The following is a 22,176-nucleotide window of genomic DNA, read 5'->3' on the forward strand; positions in this document are numbered from 1 at the left end:
GGTAGGGGGAGGTGGGGGGTGGGGATAGAAGACAGGCATGGACTAGGCTGATGAAGAGGAGCTACAAGGAGAGAGACTAAGGGGGGGGGGGGGGGGGGGCAGACCCATAGGCATCATGAAGATCCGATCGCCAACTGTATACTTCACATGTCAGTTTTATGGACTTTTTATCAATCAGTATAATTATGTAATCAAACTATTTCTAAAGTTATTATTGTCAGGAATTATTTTTTTTTTTAATTTATAAGCAGCTTTGATACTGTAGGTTATTAAAGTAGTAGTACTTTTAAATGCGATTATTCAAGTCCAGAATCTGTCTAGTGTCTTGTAGCAGAGTCAAGTTCGAATCCAAAATGGAGTTTAAGATTCGTGGAACCGAGAAAGAGGGAAAATAAATCAAAACAGAATAAAGAATAAGGCGTTTATCGGTAATTGCATTCGATGCGAAAGAGAACAAAAGAGCATCGACACAAAAGAGGCGAAAAACGGAATCAAACGAAGCAGAGCAAATACCTTTTTTTTTCTCTTCTTTCATCTGTGGTGACTCCACATGTGGTACTTGAGGCCGTGCATATCGGCGTACTGGAGGGAGCACTGTGAGCAGGCGAAGGGCTTCTCCCCGGTGTGGACCCGCATGTGCCTCTTCAGGTTGTCCTTCTGCGTGGCGCGGAAGGGGCACTCGGGACAGGCAAAGGGCTTCTCGCCCGTGTGGGTCCGGACGTGGCGGAGGAGGTGGGAGTAGTTCCCCGTCGAGTACGAGCAGTAGGAGCACTGGTGCAGCCTCGCGTTCGCGACGACTTGGGAAGCGGCCATCTGGTGGTGGAAGGGCGAACCTTCGTCCCCTGCTCCTGATCCTGCTCCAGGCCCTCTCCGGACGACGTCGTCTATCTGCAGAGGACGTTTTCCTTATTCGGGGTTCTCATAACTTGTCACAAGTATCTAGTACGTCAGATCACAATATATATTCTTTTTTTAATATGCATCTCATATTTGAGCCTAACAGTTGTCCTTATCGAGGGAATCACTACTGAGAATCTGGTGCCTGATCTTATTCAGAAAGGATTTCACGAGAGCAGTCGCTCTCTAATTCAAGATTAATCTAAATGTTCGCCAGTTTTGGTTCGGGAAATGACAAAAGGACTTTTTAGATGTCCGCGTATCTTTTTAAAGGTACATTTCACTGGCCTTCCCAGCTTAAAATAAGTAACCTGGAACAAAACTGTACAGTGGGACTACTTGGTTCATACTTTTGTAACTTCGTCGTCTGAAATAATGTTGAGTCTTGGGTCAAGGTTTTTGGTACTTTGAATTGTCAGAGGGACTTCTTTCTCCATTTTGGAATCACTTGCCTCACAGGATCCCAAAAACTTGAAAGCATTTCGTTTAAAGTCACAATTGATACAGATTTGATGCTCCTTTCCTATATACACATTACCAAGCCAAGTGATGACAATAAAACAAGATATTCCATTTTTTGCATCTGTAATTGCATATATGTACATACAGTGGTTGTCAATAATTGAAAAAAAAGGCTTCTCTCCTTGGGATATTCACACAACATAAGTGAGAGTCACACGATGCTGCCTTTGGCCAAAAAGTAAAAGTAAAAATAAGAACAACCATTGGATCTTTCCTAGACAGTGACCCTTCAAAGACTGATATTACTTGGGGTCATCATCTTTATGATATTGACAATCTTTTGTTTATGCTTTTAGTCATCTCCAACGGGCTTGTACTAAATACGCCGCATGGGTGGGTACATACATACCTGGGTTTAAAAGCCTTTGAGGGGTCCACTATTTAAGAAAGATCCCAAAGTATCTCATCCTTAAACTGAAAAGATCACAATAATGTGATCTTGTGAGAACTTAAGACCTTACCAGTTACACACACACACACACACACACACACACACACACACACACACACACACACACACACACACACAAAGCTATAGAAATCAATTGCAGGAAAACAAATCTAAACTAAGACTGGCAGGAATTACATACCAAAATATCCAAAGCTGATTCTCGATTCGGAATTTTTTTTAAAAATGTATAAAAAAAAAAGAAAGTAAGGAAAGAGTCTTCGCCTTACAGTTTGCTGTGTCTGTACAGAATGTGGGGCTTCAGGTTCCCCTTCTTGGCCGTCCGAAAATCGCAGTGGGGGCAGGAGTAGGGCTTCTCGCCGGTGTGTGTCCGCATGTGGCCCACCAGGCTCACCTTCTGCGTGAACCTCACCGGGCACCAAGGGCATGCGAAGGGCCTTTCCCCCGTGTGCGTCCGCATGTGGTTGACCCAGTTGGTCCTGACGGCACTCTTGTAAGGGCAGAAACGGCACTGGTGGATGTGGCCGGCGTTTGACACCTGAGGGACGACGCCACTGCTGGTGGCACCCACCACCGGTGTGCCCCCGCCAGTTACTGTAGGGGTCCAGTTCGTTGGTCCGTCAGCGAAGCATCCTTCTGTCGTCGTCGTCAGCGTTTCCTGGAGAAGAGGTCCTACTTGAGACAATGGATCTGTTTTCTCTCTCTCTCTCTCTCTCTGCAAACTTTGCCTTCACACATACACACACACACACACACATACACATGAACACACACTACATACATGCAAGTATTAATACGTTTCTCTTACACCATAGATTTACCTCTGTGTGATATTGAGATATTCCTCTGATTCGTTAGTACTTGGAAACTTCAAAAGCAAATTCACGAATATCATTTTGGTAAACTAAAGTGACAAGCAGCACTGAGGAGAAGAACAAACCAGAATTCCATAAAGTCGTGATTTTGACAACAAAATAGTTTTTCTTTTTTTAACCACAAAAGGACATTTTCCCTTTCATTTTTCGTCGCTTTCGACCGAGGAGTCGAGACACTATAACTTATAGTGACGTGCGTTGTAATATTTCCCCACTTACAGTGATGTGATGTCCTTTTCTTTCGTCGCATCATCATCATCGTTTCTCCGGCCTCAGCGTTCGTTAAAAAAAAATAATAATAAATCAATCAATAATCTCGCCATCTTCCAGAATCACAAACGTGAACCATCTCGATTAGAGAGGCTCCATGAGTGGAGGTTTTTCCGGCTGAATATCCATTAGTACTTCACTACAACATATTATTCAGTATCTCGGCGTATTCAGTGCAGATAATATTGACAATTATTGTTACAGTTGTTAATTATGTTCGGTATTTACAACGGCATTCTAACCAAGGTCATCATTCGCAAAACACTTCGTGGACGCAAACTTCCCTCCTCCTACTGTAAATCTGTTTGTCCGCCCTAAGTGGGGTTGGGCTATGTAGGGGGGAACTGGAGAATAGGGGAAACATCTGCCCCGCCTTCTGCAAATCTGTTTGTCAGCCCTGAGTGGGGGGCAGGGCAGGTAGGGGAGACGGCAGTGCCAAGAGCCAGCGCATGAAGACCCTCCCTCCCCCTCAGACTCTCTTCTGCCGAGAGGCCGCCAATTCCCGATGTTTGGCCCACAGGTGGGACCTGAGCGTCTCGCTCCTGGAGGCCCTGTAGGAGCACTGGGGACAGGCGAAGGGCTTCTCTCCGGTGTGGGTAAGCAGGTGCACCTTCAGCGTGCTCTTCTGCGCGAAGCAGACGGGGCAGTAGGGGCAGGCGAAGGGCTTCTCGCCCGTGTGGATGCGGATGTGGGCCTGGAGGTGCGTCGTGTAGGGCGTCTTGTACGAGCAGTAGGCGCAGGCGTGGAGCTTGCCCAACCCCGCGGTCGCTCCCGTCGGAGGTGGGTGGTGATGGAGGTGGTGGTGGTGAGGGATTCCTGACTGGGCCACTGCTAATTCTTCTCCTCCTCCTCCTCCTCCTCCTAACCCTCCCCCTTCTCCTCCTCCAGTCCAGGGGGGTAGTATGGGTCCCTCTTGGTAGGGACTATCCATGTCCACCTGTAGAGAAGATTTGGTTTCTGTTTACTTCGGTCGGAATTTCGGTTCTACATTTACAACAGCAATTTTTATTTTTTTTTTTTTTTAATATTTCGTGTTCATTTATAGCTTGAATAGACTCTATAGAACATTCGGGCATGTCTTTTTTTTCATTTTTTATAACGTTTTCAGTGAAATAAGTAATGCTTCTCATACGAGATCTCATCCCTAAGTGTGTACGTTCACATACATACAAGCAATTGCACCGTGGATGAATTATTAGGAGAGGGGAAAGGAATGAAAGGGGATGCTGCTAGGGGCCGAAGGGACGCTGCAAAGAACCTGAAGTTAATGCCTACACTGCACCGTATGAGGTGCACTGACGGCACTACCCCCGTCCCCCCCGTACGGGAGTCGAAACGTAAAAGAATGTTAAGGATACACAACTCAAGCACTGACTCATAAGATGGACAGGTCAGGGAACGTCATGGAGTAGGAATTCATACCCTTTCACATTCACAGACGAGGTCAGTTAATAGGAGAGAGAGAGAGAGAGAGAGAGAGAGAGAGAGAGAGAGAGAGAGTTTCAGATATACAACCAGTTTCTCTTTCCACAAGTTATGATAACCCGCGTGCGTGTGTGTGTGTGTGTGTGTGTGTGAAGACTAAATATTACATACATCTGCAATTTACATAGATTCATTACCATTTATTCTTGTTTCATGAATCGGTTGAGGTGTGGACAATTGATTTTGCAGTACTAAACGAAGAAGTAAATGAATCATTTTCACTTATATTTTTGCCAGTTTGGGGTTAGAGGGAACGTTTGGTGTATTTTATTTATTATTATTATTATTTTTTTTTTTTTTTTTTTTTTTTTTTTTGTGCCAACTTTGGAAGAATAGCTTTTGGGGTTTTCACGTGCCTGCTCCACCTGTCACGAAGCCAGCCACTGGTGTTTGGGAACACCCGCTCTCAATTTGACCTTTCACAGGTCGCCTGCTCTTTGCCTGAATAACGCATTCCATTCTATGCGAGAGAACGATGGCAACAACCGCCACCCCTCCCCATCCCCGCTCCACAACCTCTTATTTTACTCACGAGATCCACGCCGAAAGGCCCCCTGGTCCGTCATCTCATGGGCGGAGTCCTTTCACCCTTTCACAGTTGCTTCACTTGGTGCCTGAGGAAGACGTGCCTTCGGAGGCTGCCCTTCTGCGCGAAGCGACGGGAGCAGTGGGAGCAGACGAAGGGCTGCTCCCCCGTGTGGGTGCGGACGTGGTTCTGGCAGTGGCTGGAGTAGATCGTCTTGTAGGGGCAGAAGGGGCACTCGTACGTCTTGAGGCCACCGATGGCGTTGCAGACGTTAGGCCTAGGGGGCGCTGCGGTCGTGGGCTCCGATGGGGGCCCCGTTGCGACGGGCGGCCTCAGGTCGCCGCCCTCTTCTCTCCAGAATCCTTGGTCGCCGAAGTCAGGCCCCACCACCACCTGTGGGGGAGATGGAAGTGTTCCTCTATCAGAATTCATAATGTGGCCGTGGGGGAGGGGGGGGGTGCATACATCATTCTTTTAAACTCCTCCTTCACCCGTCAATCCACTATTGCTTTGGGTGACGAGCGAACGGTTCAGTCATCGTGAACTTCATTCATTCAGATCCACCATTCTTTTAGGTTTTTAACAGCCCAGTGAGTAATACTTTGTCGTAGTAGTCCGTCGTTCTTTGAGCTTTCGTTGTGGCAAGTGTATACGAGTCTCTTTCGCCGCTGATCGTTCACAATCTCTGTCAGTCTTTCATTTTTTTTGTTTACATCCATTCGATTTTCGACAATCAAAGGTCAACTCGTCCCGCATTTTCTGAGCACTGGAGTATCTCGTCTTCATTGGTCGTTTCGGCATAAGTATTAATATTAATATTATTATTATTATTTTTATCATTATTATTATTATTGCAAAATTTCCTAAGTTATGTATATGCGCAAGTCTGTATTTATTCAAATGCGAAAATGATGCATACAGAACTGTTCATATACATAAGTCAATTTTTACTTAATATTGCTGGTTACAGTACAGTGATGAACAATAGATTATTATTATTATTATTATTATTATTATTATTATTATTAATTATTATTATTATTATTAGGAAAAAACTCTCTATCGAGGGTCCACAATAATACAAAGTGTTAAGATTCCTTGTATAATTTTTAATACTTTAAAAGTCTTAAAAATTATACACGGACTCTTACACTTTGTATTATTGTGGACCCTTTAGAACATTATTATTTTAATATTATATTATTTTTTTTTTTTTTTTTGCTCTATCACAGTCCTCTAATTCGACTGGGTGGTGTTTATAGTGTGGGGTTCCGGGTTGCATCCTGCCTCCTTAGGAGTCCATCACTTTTCTTACTATGTGTGCCGTTTCTAGGATCTCACACTTCTGCATGAGTCCTAGAGCTACTTCAGCCTCTAGTTTTTCTAGATTCCTTTTCAGGAATTTTGGGACCGTGCCTATTATTATTATTATTATTATTATTATTATTATTATTATTATTATTATTACAAATTACACTATTACAATAACAAAACTATTACCTTTTCCCTCCAAAGATGTAGGCCCTATTCCCCATTTAAGATTTTGAGCAGAACACTCGGTATTTAAAAAACAAATATTTGGAAATGGTCAGCTACTATATTTGTTCTTTTAGAATAAACTATATTCTAAAACAAGGCTTCGACTTATTCTTCAACTGTTTAGAAACTTTCAGAATTGATATTTTTTTTCAATTATTGCTAATACAACAGTATTTAGTTGCGTATCTACACAAACACATACAAACAATTCTAAACTTGTAAGCTGACAAAAATTCGCCTGGTTATTCAGCAGAGAAGACCTTATTAATTAAGAGATCAATAACTCAGCATTGTATGTATACGTATATATATATATATATATATATATATTTATATATATATATATATATATATATATATATACCGTGTGTTTCGAAATTAAGAGCAGCTCCCCCCCCCCCCCCCTCACAGAACAAATGTAAAGTTATGAAGTTTTCTGCTACAGCCTATCTCCAAGTATATTATCTTAAGTTTCTATTAAGCTATTTTTTATTTTACATTTCTTGTATTTTCAGACTGAGTGACGGAGTTAGATGCAGCCATGACTAACGACTCGGAGGAAATCAGATGAATTGACCAAATCTGGACTATAACCTTCAGAGAGGCCAGGGATGCTGACGCATCCTTCATTTCACGTTCCTGGATAGCTAAATACATTACAAGAGATGAATCCTTTGTTAAAAGAAACTGGAACAAAAATCCATATGACTGTCATCACGAAAAGAGAGAATCTTGGAAGGCCTGAAGTCCTTTCTCATAAGTCAAAAGACATCATAGCTGAGGCAGTGGATAGACCAAGAAAGCCTTTACGTAAATTTGCCCTTGAACTAGAAACAAAAAGGGGAAAGAAGAGAAGTTAGAGTGCTGTATATCCTGAGCTGAAAAAATCTGGTATCAAGCCATTTCATGTTATCAGCAAGCCCAACATCACTCAGCAACAGAGAGAAGACCGTGCATTTCTTAAAGATTGGCATGAAGCTGACTTTCTCCATGTTGCCACATCAGATGAATTCTTCATTTACACAGTCAGGAAGCCGAATCATAAAAATGACATCACTTGGGCTGCAAAGTCGGATGATATCAGCGATGACGCATGCTATCGCCAAGTTGTGAAATTTCCCGAATGTTTGGGAATTTTTCTCTGTTTCAAAGCCAAACAATTAATGAGGATCATCAAAGAAAAAGGACAGTCATGGAATAGTGAATACTTCAGAGAAACTGTGCTTACTGGTGGAGTATTTCCTTTCCTCAAAGATCCTGAAAATGTGTTATCTGTTCAAGAAGTCACATTTTTGCATGATAAGGCACCATGTTTCAAGGCTCTTCAGACACAGGAGCTGCTTTGAAACAGTGGTATCGATTTCTTCTCGTCAAGTGAAAACATTGGTAGTATCTTAAAGGATCGTGTTGAAGTGCGCACAGTGAACTATGATGGTATACCAAGCCTCGACAACCTGCTAAGAGAGGTGACCGAAGTGCTCATGAAAATGAAGTTTAAGTCTCAGCTTTTTTGCGATTTGCTGAATTCATACCCCTCAAGAATGCAGGCTGTGGTACAGGCAGATGGAGGCCACACAAATTATTAAATACTCAGAGAGAAACTTAAATAAATACCTGTTCTGAATTACTTTTGTTTTTGTCCATATCAATTTTAGTTTATGCTGTAGAGGGGGGCTCTAATTTCGAAACGCCCTGTGTGTATGTATGTATGGGTAAATGTATATTATATGGTATGTTATGTATGTATTAGATATAATAATAATATATATTTATATTATTATAATATAATATATATCTATATATATATATATATATATATATATATATATATATATATATATATAGTTGCAATGTCATAGAATTTAGTTCGGGTATTAGAGTCTGCCACAGAAAATGCGTTCAAGGAAGGTAAATATGGGTAGTAAACTCCGTAGAGTGTTCTAAAAACTTCACAGAATACATGTAAAATTTTATTATTATTATTTCAAAGACATCAAAGCAGACCACAGCAGGAAAAGATATACAGAAATTAGAAAAAAAATAAACTGCATAGAATGAATCATTGATGAGCTACAAAAAATTTAAGTTAATCTGTACTTCTCAGATAAAGAATACATTATGACAATTTCAATTAAATATATATATATATACTTTGTAGGGCACATTATTCCGAAGGCCTAAGGATAATGTACCCTTTTTTATTGTTTCCCTTTCAGCGCTTGGATGACCTCATTGTATACCATACCATATTCAAGCGACGTGAAGACTTCCGAAACCGTAAAAATCAGCGAGCACTTGAGAATCATTACTCGAAGTTGCCACTAGAGGAGTATGACGTCAGCGAGTCCAGCGCTGCTCTTAATGTGTAAACAATGCGAGACAGAAATATCAAATGGAAAAGTGCAAAGTGGTCGTTCCCGGTCGGTTCAGTGAAAAACGGCACTAAAATTCATACAATACGATTCTTATTAAGCCTACGGTTATGACTGAACTTTAGACATGAATTCAACTTAACATTACTGGACAAATATGACATGTTATTTATCTAATATTTAATATCCACTTCAAAGGAAAGATACAACGCTCTTTATCTTACCAATTGAAACAAGGTTTCGTAGTCATGCATCCGAAATTATAGATTTAAAAAAAAAAAAAGCTTATGGATAGATAGTCATTCGCATAAGTCGCCTTCAGTTTGACGAACTGGAGTATGCCCTTCTTTCTCCCAATCAGAGGAAATACCCTTCAAGGATTTTGATATTATTATTCACAGCTTCTGACGATCTCGTCTTTTGAGGAAATTTAATTGGAAAATGTCTCAAAGCAGGCAGATTAAATTTTTATGTATTATATATTAAAAAAACTGAGCAACTTTGACTGGTAAAAAAATAATAATGGGATACTTCAGTTCTAAACAGCGACGAATTCACATATTTCAACACAAGGGTTTTTTTTTTAAACAGCAGATGGAGCTCACAGGCCTATTTTTTGGATTTTCTGTCCAGTTTGCAATTTAAATACCTTTCCAGATTAGCACAACACAGCGCTCCTCTTCTATGTAAGAACAGTCGACATTATTACAAAGAATAAAAATCTGGACTTGAATTTTTGTGTAGCAGTCTGGCTCCAAGACTAAATATTAGTCAGTTCAGATATTTATGCTGAACCAATAAAGCAGACATTTTTTTTTAAACCTTGGCTTCGCTAAAAGAATTCTAAATTACTTCCAAACATCACATTCATCATCTCGTGTTAATAGTTTCAAGAGACACCGTTCTCTCAGAGCCACAATTCTTACTAGAACCAATAAATTTGACAGAATCACAACTTCGTGTTGTAGTTTTCATAAATTACGGCGTGTTCAGAGCCAGGATTCGTTTTCATAATCCATAAACCTTAACACAATCACCGCTCGATCTGTAATCTATAATCACGATCCCATTTTGATATAGGACCTTAATTTTCTGGCAGGACCTCCACAGGACGAAGAGTATTGTTGATATTGTCGTCGTTTCTGCCCCAGTTTGATTGTTGCTGACTATAACTGAGGTTGGTGGTTGTTGTTGTTGTTGCTGTGTAAGACTGGGATGCCACCATCACGCCGGCACGGGCTCCTGCTGACAGAACAGCCCGTCAGAGTCAACGAATGGGCGGCCTTCTGGAGTGGGTGTATATGTGCGACCGGAGGGTCCCCTTTTGGGAGAAGCTCCTGGAACAGTGGGGGCAGACGAAGGGCTTCTCTCCCGTGTGGATCCGCACGTGGTTCTGCAGGTGGGTCGTGTATAGTGTGCTGTAGGGGCAGTAGGGGCATTGGTGTGTTTTACCTGTGACCCCTCCTCCTCCTCCTACGGCTACGCCCTCCTGCGTGGTTCCCGATGGTCCTCCCATCCAGCGTCCTTGGCTGTTAGTAGCCAGTCCCACCTGCAAGGAGATTCCTGGGTTTAAGACTTCAAGGGCATGAATGAGGGGGAGTTCATTTATGCTTTCACTCTGAAATGGCCTGAATTCACACACTTGTTCTCCTCCTACCAAAGCTTTCATTATTTGTCATGTTTCCTCACGAAGGATGGTGCTTCTCTGCTGCACCTAACTGAGAGAATACGAAGAGACTCATCCTTTGTCATCCCCAAGTTTTGCTTCTGCTAAATTTTCCTCTCTAGAGAAGGACATTTATTGTTCCTTTCACTGAGTCTGTTGGAGCTTTCCTTTCAAGACAGTCACGCAGTTCCACTTTCACAACCTGCATGCAATACCTCATTCGCGATTCCAAAATAGATCCCAAAATATCGTCATGTTATTGTTACATTTCTAACTTACATCCAGGACTCTCAAATGAAAGGCAGGGGCGCCACAAACTGACCCACACGAGTCATAGATGAAGTTGGAAACTTAAGTATATATTCTGTACCCGAGGCATCGTCTGGGCAGAATACACGCTTTGCATACGAGAGGGTTTTACTAAGCGGTAAGTCTGGAAGAATAGAATAGAATAAAGGATTTATGCTGAAGGCCAAGCCGGGGGACCTCTGAGGTCATTCAGCGCTGAAGGAGAAATTGAGACTATTAGGGATGAAATGGTTGTCAGGAGAGGGTGAAAATGAAGAAGGTAGAGAATATATACAGAGGTACAGTCAAAAGAATGAAAAGTGTTGCAGCTATGGGCCGAAGGGACGCTGCAAAGAACCTACAGTGCATTGCAAGAGGCGAACTGACGGCACTAAACTCTGTAGGGCAGGTCGGGAAGTTGGGTAAGCCTGCACAGGTGAAAGCTTCGAGTAAAGAATATATACACTAGTTCTGACTTCTTTTGTGACCCGTGTGGGTGGGTCTGGTTGAAACACCATTACCCTTCATTTGAGTCCTGGATCTGCTTTCAGTGCCAGTTGGAAATTTAAATCTATTTCACGCGTAATTATTACGATTATTCGCGTAAATATCGTCATAGCATGAGCATGGGTCACTAAAAGAAAAAATCCACAGTGCTGAAAGTGTAATTGTTCATGTACGTTAGAAATATATTTATACAAACGAGAACTATCGATTCTTGATTCTCACTCGGATTGAGAAGAAGAATCAAGCAGGTCTTCGACAGCTCTCTTTTGTATACAGACGTCTAACATATACATATATATATATATATATTATATATATATATATATATATATATATATATATATAATATATATATATATATTAACACTTACGACGCCACTGCAGATTTCACCATTATTATTATTATCATTATTATTATTATTATTAGCATCTTCACTGTACGTCTGTCTGTAGAAAAATAACAGAATATTACGCAAGAAAAGAAATCTCAAGAGTGATGCAACGCCAAGCACTCGTACTATCAATCATCTAAATCAAATAGGGAAAAATTAAAAATAAGGTGTTTTGAATAAGGCAAACACAGACCAAGATATTCCCATAAAAAAACTTTATTTTTGTGGCAATGGTAACAAGGCATAGCAACACTGTACCTCGAGGCCAACAGCCAACAGAATCACAATATTGTTAAAAATATACTTTTTTCTAACAAAGTAAGACAAAAGACATCTCGATTAAGGATCGGCGATGCAAGGACAAGAATGTCGAAGGTATGGTGACAAACAGCAAAATGGCAGAATAGTGTTTCTTCGCTACAAAAAGGCCCCCACTAACCACAGTCTAATGGACACGATTTAGCTCACTGATAGGGAAACCAGCCGAATTTATGAATACGGATTGTGAAGGGTTTAGACTATATATGTATATATATATATATATATATATATATATATATATATATATATAATATATATATATATATTACCCAACAGAAAGTCAAATTAATTCTGTAAGTTTACTGCTCACATATCAAACACACCCATCTAATACATACCCATTTGTAATAAGCCGATGTTGGAAGAAGTAATTAGGGGCAGTTAGGGAAATAAGCACGATTTTATATATATGTATATGTATTGTCAGTTGAAAGCTAAATACATTGGTAACACAAGGTAGGAAGTGTTACATCCGCAGTAGGCAGTACAACGAACGGATCATTAATTACATGAAGATTAGAACTCGCTATACCTATCATACAAACAGTTGGAAAAGTGTTGTGGTTTTTAACTGTTACACATCCAGTTCACTGATGTCGTTAACAATGATCAGACTAACTGAAATCTCTTCAGAGACTCAGAGCTTATCCACTTTGTGTTCATTTAACCTAAACCGTAACTCGACATTGTCATCCCCACATAACATTAGCTCATATGTCTGAATACTTCTGACTCAGCCATTAATAATTATTGTTACATCCCTTGTCAGTGTGATGATTACAGAATAATCTAGTTTAGAACCAATGAGGTGATGATTTGAACCCAACCCATATGTTCCTTTTACTGTGCCTCCGTTCATACTATCTTTCTTTCATCTTGCTTTCCCCAACCCTCTCCTAATAATTGTTTCATAGTGCAACTGCTCTGAGGTTTTCCTCCTTTTACGCCTTTCAAACTTTTCCGGTTCTCGCAATTCAGCGCAAAATGACCTCATCAGAGTAGGTCCAGCCCCTATCCCATATGCTTGAAGAGGTGATTCTTCAAAGCGTCCTTCCTGGACGTTCGATGATCACAGTAGGGACACTGGAACGGCTTCTCTCCCGTGTGCGTCCGAATGTGGGATTTGAGTCGGTTCTTGAAGGCGCACGAGAAGGAGCAGTAGGGGCACTGGAACGGCTTCTCTCCCGTGTGAGTTCGCAAGTGGCACTTGAGGTTGGAGGAGTAATTGGTGGTGTAGGGACAGCAGGGGCAGCTGTGGACCTTCAGAGTCGAGGAGGAGGACGACGACGACGACGACGAAGGATTAAACCCCAACATTCTGGTGGGTGGAATCTTTCCTCGGGTCTGTCTGGTGGGCAGGACTGGCCCTTCTTCTATGATTCCCACGTAGGACGTCAAGTGTTCTTCCATCATTCCCAGGTGGTGCTGCACTCCGGCCTCCTGCCCCACCTGTTGGAAATGGCAGATTTATTCAGGAGACAGAACAGTTGTCCAAGAATTAGAAAAACACACACAAAAAAAGGTAATAATTTAAAAAGCTTTCTTATGAATTTTTCTTTTGAAAATGTTTTATTTGAAATGAATTTGCTTATGTTTGGGTACTTACACCAGCTTTTCAATTTTGGTGTTGAGGTATAAATGATTTATACGCAGTTGGTATACTTCCTCGGAACTAAGATTTCATTCTTGCAAATGCAAAGCAATCATAACCATTATGTAATCCAAATATGTGTGTTTGTGTGTGTGTGTGTGTGCATATGTATATAAATGTATATATAACCACATATGATTATGGTCATTTTTTTCCCAACGTTTCGTGATTCTCGAATAATTACATGTTCAACTATTAAATTTTTTTTTTTTAACCAGAGTGTACGAAAATTCACAGAGTAAGACACTATGTTAGACCAACCTTCCACTTGCACGTAAACACAGATGGTAAGACATGAAAGCATTAAAAAAGGGGGAAGAATGTACCTCAACACAAGAAAGGGGGAGTGGCTCTTGATCGCTTGTTTAATGGCGGGAACCAGTTGTTTGAGACTGGGCCAGTTACGCTCTTTTGGGACAAACAATTATCAAGTGCATTTAATAAAAGTACTCCATTCCGAAACAACTTTTATTTAACTCCAGCCCTCACAACCAGTTACAACTGTATCGGTAACCTTCATCATAAATCATACAAAAAAAAATCACTCTTGTCATATAAAGATGAATAACAAAAATGCATCCTTAAGAATAGGCCAAATGAAAAACATATGGTAACAGTATGACGATATTTCTGTTCACAAAACTCAAACCTTAGGACTGAGTCTCATGCCAATATTTCTGACAACTTTTAGCACCTCAGTGAACAACTTCTGCCACTGAGCATAACCACTCATGGAGTGCATGCAACATTGCCGTTATACTCACTACTCAGTCAGGCAGCGAGATGTCAAAAGGCCCATTGAGGTGGTAGTGCCATCAGTGCACCCTACGCTGTGCACTGTAAGCATTACTTAAGGTTCTTTGCAGCGTCCCTTCGGCCCCCTAGCTGCAACCCCTTTCATTCCTTTTACTGTAACCCCCTTCCTATTTTCCTCAAAACCCCTCCTAACAATCGTTTCATTATGCAACTGCTTTGAGGTTTTCCTTCTGTCACACCTTTGGAACCTTTTTAACCTCAGTTGCCCTTTCAACGTTGGATGACTTCATCGTAGGACCCAGCACTTGGCCTTTGACCTGAATTTTATATTCCATTGCATTCCAAGATGCCAAAAGATGCCAGAAAATGAGTTCAAGCGGGTTCACCAGTACCCGGTGATAAGGTTGACCAATTTATTCACATCATCATTATGTCAACCAGTTACAGTCAACAAGTCTCCAAGAGATTCACTTCAGTAGGAAAATATGACAATATATTGAGACTGACAGAGATCTGAAAGAGATGGACTGATTACCCACATTTTCGTTCATGAATTCTATAAATTAAATCAATTTTTTTTTAGAATGAATATAATACAGAAACATATCTGAGACTCCATTCAATATACTGTATCCAACACTTTCGTCTCATCACTGTAATGAATACCTCAGTGTTGTAGACAGTACATGAAGGTCATTTTCTTTCATTTTATTTGCGACAATACTACTCATAAATGTGGTCTGATTGACAAAAAAACAATTACAACATAACTTTATGTAAATTATTATTTAGATTGAATTTCTCTTTTCATTCGAATTCGCTGTGAAAACTTGCTGAGGTATGAGAACACACTCATTTGCATATGTATGTGTATCTATACAAACGAAGACTGCAGGCGAATCGGCCAAAGTTAATAGTACACAGGAAGTAGGAGCAGGAGCAAACTTGAGAAGCAATACAATTTATCCCGTCACATTCCACATTCACATAAAATAAACAAGAGTTTTGTTTATCTTGCATAATGATCTCTTAACGATGCATTCGTGTGAATGTGAAAAGCTTTGGGATAAATCGTAAGGCATCGCCACGTCCGTTCCTGCGCGTGCTAGTCAACAAAGTATGGTCTTGAATCAACATAGAAAACACAGCATTATGGGCCAATAAATTCACATCACTAAACAGACACAGTATCTCAGCATGGCAGGATCACTCGTCTTCACTTGAGCAAAGAAGAAAACGGAACACACCCTTGAACACCACAAAGAAAACGGGAACTCACTGAACTCACTTGGCAGGGCAACTCTCAATTGGGCAAACCTGGCAGGGGTTCCAGATGCGTGAGCATGTGCCTCTGGAGGGAGTCCTTCCTGGGGGCTCTGTAGGGACATTCCGTGCAGTGGAAGGGCTTCTCGCCCGTGTGGATCCGGACGTGGGACTGCAGCCGGCTCTTCGTGGTGAAGCTGACGGCGCAGTAGGGGCAGGAGTAGGGCCTCTCCCCGGTGTGGGTGTGGATGTGGTTCTTCAGGTTAGTCTTGACATAAGACGAGTAGCTGCAGTAGGGGCACTGGTACTGTTTCTTGTGGTGCTGCGAGGGATGGCCGCCTCCTCCTCCATCGCCTGCGCTGGAAAAGACGGAGGGTTCTCCTGCCATCCGCGCTGCCCTTTGATCCTGTCTTTCGGGTCTCCACGTCGTCCAATGGTATCCTCCTCCTCCTCCTCCTCTCTACCTGCTACATCTCCATCCAGCGTAGGTCGTTCTACCTGCAGAGGAGGCCTCACTTACTCTCAGTTCACATAAGGACATATCATGAAAAAAGAAAAACTAGCTTATTGTTACTAATAGCCACGATGATTCCTCAAATGTATTATTATTAATAGCCACAATGATCCTTTGTTCATTATTCGCTTGACACTGCAAGCCCTGAATCCCAAAGGGAAGTAAATGAATAAAGCTCTTCCTTCCCTGATGGGACTCGAACCCACGCACGGTAGAAAGAGTGAGGTTGCAGTCAACTGCAGGAGGGAAGACATAGAGGTCATTTTGACAATAACATAAAGGATTCGCACCCGTTATTAATTGTACATAATTAAAGTTAAACATAATGATTACATGATGCTCATTACAGTGAATTAGGATTCCAGCATTATACATAATCTTCAAGTAACACATAAATGGTTTGGATAATTTCAGGAAATTAAATGTATGTCGTAGAAGATAATAAGTTGTGGGAGAAGCTGCATTGATTTTCCAAATATTTCTCTAGGTACAAGTTGCACAAACGTGCTAATGTTAGCAAAGTCAACTACGCTAACCAAAGCGAATCAGCAATACACTACAGTGATAAATACTTAGTTCCCAGCACTGTTAGTGATCTTCCCACTAAACCTGGCATTCTCTCCCATGGTTAACTGCAATCTCTCTCTCTCTCTCTCTCTCTCTCTCTCTCTCTCTTCTCTCTCTCTCTCTCTCTCTCTGTAAATGATATTGCTGGATATGTTTTTTGTTCGACTGAATCAGTCAACACGGTTCATGATTTCCAAAGAAACAGGTAAGATAGAAAAAAATCAGCGTTTATTCAGTCAAGTTAAGAAGTGAGGTCATTCTAGTATGTCAAGTGCTGTAAGTGAGGTCAGTCTCTTTTGTCAGGCTACCAACCCCCGCTCTTTTAGTTTGTTAGTTTGTCATCGTACCAAATCTAGTCGCTGTTTTGTTTCAAGTAATCAGAGAGTAACTGAAGTCATTCTCGTATGGTGTAGTACACATCGGCACCCAATAACCTATGGTAACCATCCCCCCTCCTCCCCTCAACCTAGATTCTGATTGGTTATTACTGCTACATGACCTCAGGTTGGCTTCACTCTCTTTTCCTCCACGTTTTGCATAATAATAATAATAATAATAATAATAATAATAATAATAATAATAATAATAATAATAATAATAATAACAACTTTTTAACCAAGAATCGTAACTAAGTTATCTTTCAGCAATGGTAAACACTGGAACTTAGTTCAGAGTATTAGTCCGTTCTGCTAGATTCGTCCACACAGTAGATTTATTTCAATATTGTTTTTGCCTAATTATACGCACACAATTGAAGATGATTCACTGTCCCATGTGGTCTGGTTTTATTGTGAGTCCATTTCGGAGGACCACACGAATACGAAGAAAGCAGAGTCAGTTTTATGTTCATGATACTTGCATAGATGACTTGCAAACAAGCTTCTTGGTCCATTTTATTTAAGTTTTACTTACAAGAGACTTCTAATCATATTTTACTCGTAAGAAGCAGACAAATATTGGAAGTGCTCAGACTCTAAACTCCCAGAAAAACACCCAAGCATTCAATATTTCAGAGAGCTGAATAGCCGAGGTATCAAGAGAGGAAGAAAGATGACATTCAACAAAAAACAGAACGGCAAATATATGGAAAAGGTCTCCACATCGGTCTTACTCGACATCTACGCCTTGTTTTTGCCCCCGACGGACATTCCGGGGTGGTGGTTGGACACGTGACTCTTGAGGGAGAACATGCGAGACGACCTGTAAGGACAGTACTGGCAGGAGTACGGCTTCTCCCCCGTGTGGATCCGAATGTGCGTCTCGAGGTTGCCCCTCCGCGAACAACTGTAGGAACAGTGGGGGCAGGCGAACGGCCTGCCCTTCGAGTGGAGGTCGACGTGCCTCGCCAGGGCATCGAGGTCGTCGGTCGAATAATGGCAATAAGGGCATTTGTGAGGGTTGGCGCCGCCGCTGCTGCTGCTGCTGCTGCCGTAGCTCCAGCGATGGTGGTGCTTCTCATCCCGCGAGTGGCTCCAGGTGCTGCTGGCGTAGGTGTCCACCTGCAGGAAGGAGGAGGAGGGTATCCCATCTTACTTTCGGCTCATAAAAAGGGTGGCGAATACACACTTATCTACAGCAAGGACTTATAACACAACTATACAATACACCTCATTCACAAATCCAATCAACAAATGTTACTACTACGAGATAAATGGTCCATATCCTTCCCTCGTAAGTACAGGCTCAAAGACATTTCTCCGGAATCTGAAACAGCTGTTCACTTACAGGCTCAAAGACATTTCTCCGGAATCTGAAACAGCTGTTCAAGTCTACACAACAGCCCCATGAATAAGGGAAATGAAATGCAAGATTTCTTTACGCAATATCTTATAAACAATTCACATTAGAGTTACAATATTGCATATTTTCACAAGCAGTAAGGCCTTACGGCAATGAAAAACAAAATGACCAATGACTTCTATCAGGCAAATTCAAGATGTCATGGATTCTAGGACAATGTGTTTTAGAGGTTGTTCAAGGATTAAGATATCATACCGTCATTAGGCCAACTTGAATTGAAGGAAAAAAATCCAGATACTTGTAAAAAATCCAAGAAATGGACCTGATTTTTATGGCTTGGAAGGATTATGTTCAAAACTCTTGATGAAACCGAGATCTCGACCTAGCTAGAAACTTGACAGATCAACTCGACCTGAGAAAGACTTACGTTTTCTGTATTCGATAAAGAAAGTAATTTCATATAATACTCCTGCTATTTAATCACAGTTATGTTATTATTTTTTTCTTTTTTTTCCTTTACCATTTCCTACCTCTTAATGAACACCATGATACTCTTTGGAAGCTCGAATTTCAAGTCAATGGTGCCTTCGGTGGGCTTGTTCCAAATGAATAGGGTTCACCTTCTAAATAAAAATAATAATTTACAGCTTCCTTATTTCTTAAATCACAACTTCATTCAGGATAGTTTGTTACCTCTGGGTTCCTACCACTTAAAAACTTTCAGTAAAAGTAAAAAGTATTTCCGTTGATTACCATAACACCTGTTCCTTTGGGCATATTTCTTACGATCTGAATCCACGTTTGTTCCTTTCACACAGGAATTGTATTGCAAGGTTTAAACTGAAACAAATTTCGATTTCTAATGTTTTGAGAATACTATACTGGGTAGAATGCCCATTTGCAATCTTCAGTCACTAGTCTTAAAGTTGCATTCTGCCGCTCACTCCTTGAGTTTCGTTTGTCTGGAAGAATGGTTGGGCCCCAGTTAGATTCACTTTAACAGAAAATGAAAATTTAATTCCTTGTCTGGTACTTGCATCGTAACTGGTCCTGCAAGATGTGAGGAACGAGTCAGGTACATGTTAAAAACTCATTATTCATACAAGTTCAATTTTGGAGGTCTATTTTTATGCATAATTTTATTCTTATTAAAATAACAAAATGAAATCTGATGACCTGGACAGTTTTTGCTTTTGTCAGTAGTTTTAATCGAGTGCTGGCAGCGTTGTGATGTTCTAGGCCTAGGGTCTTGGTTGTGTTCCTTATTATCAAACATCCATCCAGTTTGAACGTCTTCTATTTTAGATAGTTCGTGTTGTCCATTTCTTCCTTATCAATTGATTCCGCGAGAAAAATGGAGAATAACTGTTTAAACTTAACGAATATGACCTTCGTTTCTTTTCCGTGGGGAGGAACATCACGCCCCTCCAGAGAGTGGTATCTTTCTCAAAACTCGACGATCTTTGTTTTCTATGCTTTCAGAGAGAAAAGGGCGGTTTTCCCGCCTGTTTTCGAAATGCGCAACGTAATGATCTCCTTTCCGAGACCTTCCTCGCACGAAGCACCTGTCGACCTCCTTCAGAAGTGCGCCTGGTGGACAAGCATGTGACTCTTGAGAGAGTCGTTCCTGGAGGACCTGTAGGGGCAGTGCGGGCAGGCGAAGGGCTTCTCCCCAGTATGGATGCGTATATGCGTCTTCAGATTCTCCTTCTGCGTGGACGTGTAAGGGCAGTGTGGACAGGCGAAGGGCTTCTCCCCTGTGTGCGTCCGGACGTGGCGGTTCAGGTTGGTGTGGAAGGCGGTGCTGTAGGGGCAGAAGGAACATCGGAGGACCTTCGCAGGGGAAGCAGCAGCACTCTGGAGGTGGTCAGGATTGGCGTACCGGCCTCGGCCTCGCCTCGCCTCGAATCCCGACGTCACCATCGATGCCAGGACCTGCAGAGGAGGGGGGAGGGGGGCTTCAAAAACTCTGGTTTCAGAACTCACTCTCTCTCTCTCTTCAAAACTCTAGCAAACGCCAGTTCTATGAAATGTCAGTGAAACATCGATGTTTTGAATACTACCATTATTTTGAATCAAAATTCATCTGAGTCTCAGTCACTATAATCTTAACTACCACAATACGTAGGTTTGTTTTTTGAGAACTTATGATTTTAAAGAGTGGGTATACTATATATGCGTACGATTTTATGGTTTATCTTAACCTTATTAAATGAGTGGGAATTTTATCAGTCTTATAACACGCACACACTCACACACACACAATGTTCCCTGTCAGATTCATACTTCAACATCTGAGCCAAGGATGAACCCTTTCCCAGAAACTATCACAACATTAAGTATATCATACACCTACACAGAAAACTCATCCCCAGCATGTTTAAATGCTATACAAAAACTGCATTCTTCATCCCTGTCTTGTATACATCTTCACACTTCTTGGATGTTCAGAATGATTCACACTTTCGCGAACTCATCGTCTTCCATTCTTACGACAAGACCAAACCAGCTCATCAAGTTCCTTGCTTCAACTTTTCATGTACGTTAACCGTTTTACTGCTTCAGCGTATTCCACATTTCTTACCATGTCAGTTCCTCTTGCGCCACTTTTACTGCACAAACACTTGTTCTTACCAGCTTAAACCTTTTTCTATTAAATTTACATTCAACACTATACTTCCACAAAGGAGAACTGGCTCAACAACCCTTTCAAACGATCCCACCTTGGATTTCATAGGTACTCTATTCTGTGACTCGCTTCATCCAACCACCAACCCCCCTTTTCTTTGCTCCCAAATATTTATACACATCAACTGCCTCCATTCTTCAACCCTCCATGTTAACACCCCCTGTAACATCATCTCAGTTTCCCTTTTCTTTCATACCCACTCTCCTTCAAACGCTTTCATTATAATATTTCACTAGTTTCTGCCGCATCTCATCAGCATTCTCGATCACGACTGAACTGGAAGACAGCTTAGTGGCCTTGTCTAGCCAAGACCCAAAGAAAGCAATAGGAAGAGGGGAAAAAAGTGAGGAGGGCCTTAACCCAAAAACCTGAGCTCTCTAAATAACTCAAGAAGAGAATGATTAAAACTTCATTTAGCTTTTAAAAATAATCATATTTTTTGGTAGATTCTATTTCATTTAGGGGCCATAAGGTCACTTTCACACAAATGCGTTTTCCAGAATCTGGCAAAGTTACTCTTGGTGCAAATACTTGAGAAAAATCGAAGAGCCCGGGGTTTAGGTACTGTACCATGGGGTACCTTTATTTCATTTGGTGTTCATTGCAGTATGATTCATCATAACAACCTCATGGCAACTAAATTCTTTCTTTGGCACTCTTATTGGGCACTTAAAAACTGCTCAGGTACCACACTGGAAGAATTACCGTGAGATACGAACCTTGCAACCTAGGGTTTGCCAATTTATGAAAAAAAAAATAATAAGATCTGGGCTCGAGGACTGCAAGGGTAGGGTGGAAGTTTACTTCAGGGATAAAATGTCTGACTTTTTGTCTGACATTCCGAAGTATTGTTGGCAGTTTCACAATTCTGAGATCCTCTGGACAAAGTGTGTATATCAGACTCCTTCGTCAACGCAGTTATCAAAA

At 41.2% G+C, this 22,176-nt stretch overlaps 1 protein-coding gene and 1 long non-coding RNA gene across 9 annotated transcripts in view; one reads left to right on the forward strand and one right to left on the reverse strand.

The window, feature by feature from the left end:
- LOC135205822 (uncharacterized) overlaps window positions 1-7,166 on the forward strand; it is a 183,815-nt gene extending 176,649 nt beyond the window's left edge. Inside the window, exon 4 of the long non-coding RNA XR_010312620.1 lies at window positions 7,039-7,166. This is a non-coding gene — a long non-coding RNA (uncharacterized LOC135205822). The remainder of the gene's footprint in view (window positions 1-7,038) is intronic.
- The window catches only part of LOC135205817 (zinc finger and BTB domain-containing protein 7C-like), a 220,728-nt gene that overhangs the window by 4,988 nt on the left and 193,564 nt on the right, over window positions 1-22,176 (reverse strand). The window contains exons 6-7 of one of the 8 annotated variants that reach the window (XR_010312618.1): window positions 4,991-5,377; window positions 3,787-3,910 (exon numbers count right to left, since the gene is read on the reverse strand). The exons of 3 other annotated variants lie outside the window; for them this stretch is intronic. Coding sequence is in view for 4 of the 5 variants with exons in the window: in XM_064236982.1 (XP_064093052.1) it covers window positions 13,081-13,518 (438 nt within the window). In the remaining variant the exon portion in view is untranslated. Of the gene's footprint in view, window positions 1-516; window positions 889-1,498; window positions 2,487-3,786; window positions 3,911-4,990; window positions 5,378-12,474; window positions 13,519-20,123; window positions 20,496-22,176 lie in introns of those variants that run through there. 4 more of the 8 variants (XM_064237007.1, XM_064236991.1, XM_064236982.1 and 1 more) reach the window with 4 other exon arrangements.

Source organism: Macrobrachium nipponense, chromosome 24 (genome assembly GCF_015104395.2).
Source record: "Macrobrachium nipponense isolate FS-2020 chromosome 24, ASM1510439v2, whole genome shotgun sequence".
NCBI lineage: Eukaryota > Metazoa > Arthropoda > Malacostraca > Decapoda > Palaemonidae > Macrobrachium > Macrobrachium nipponense.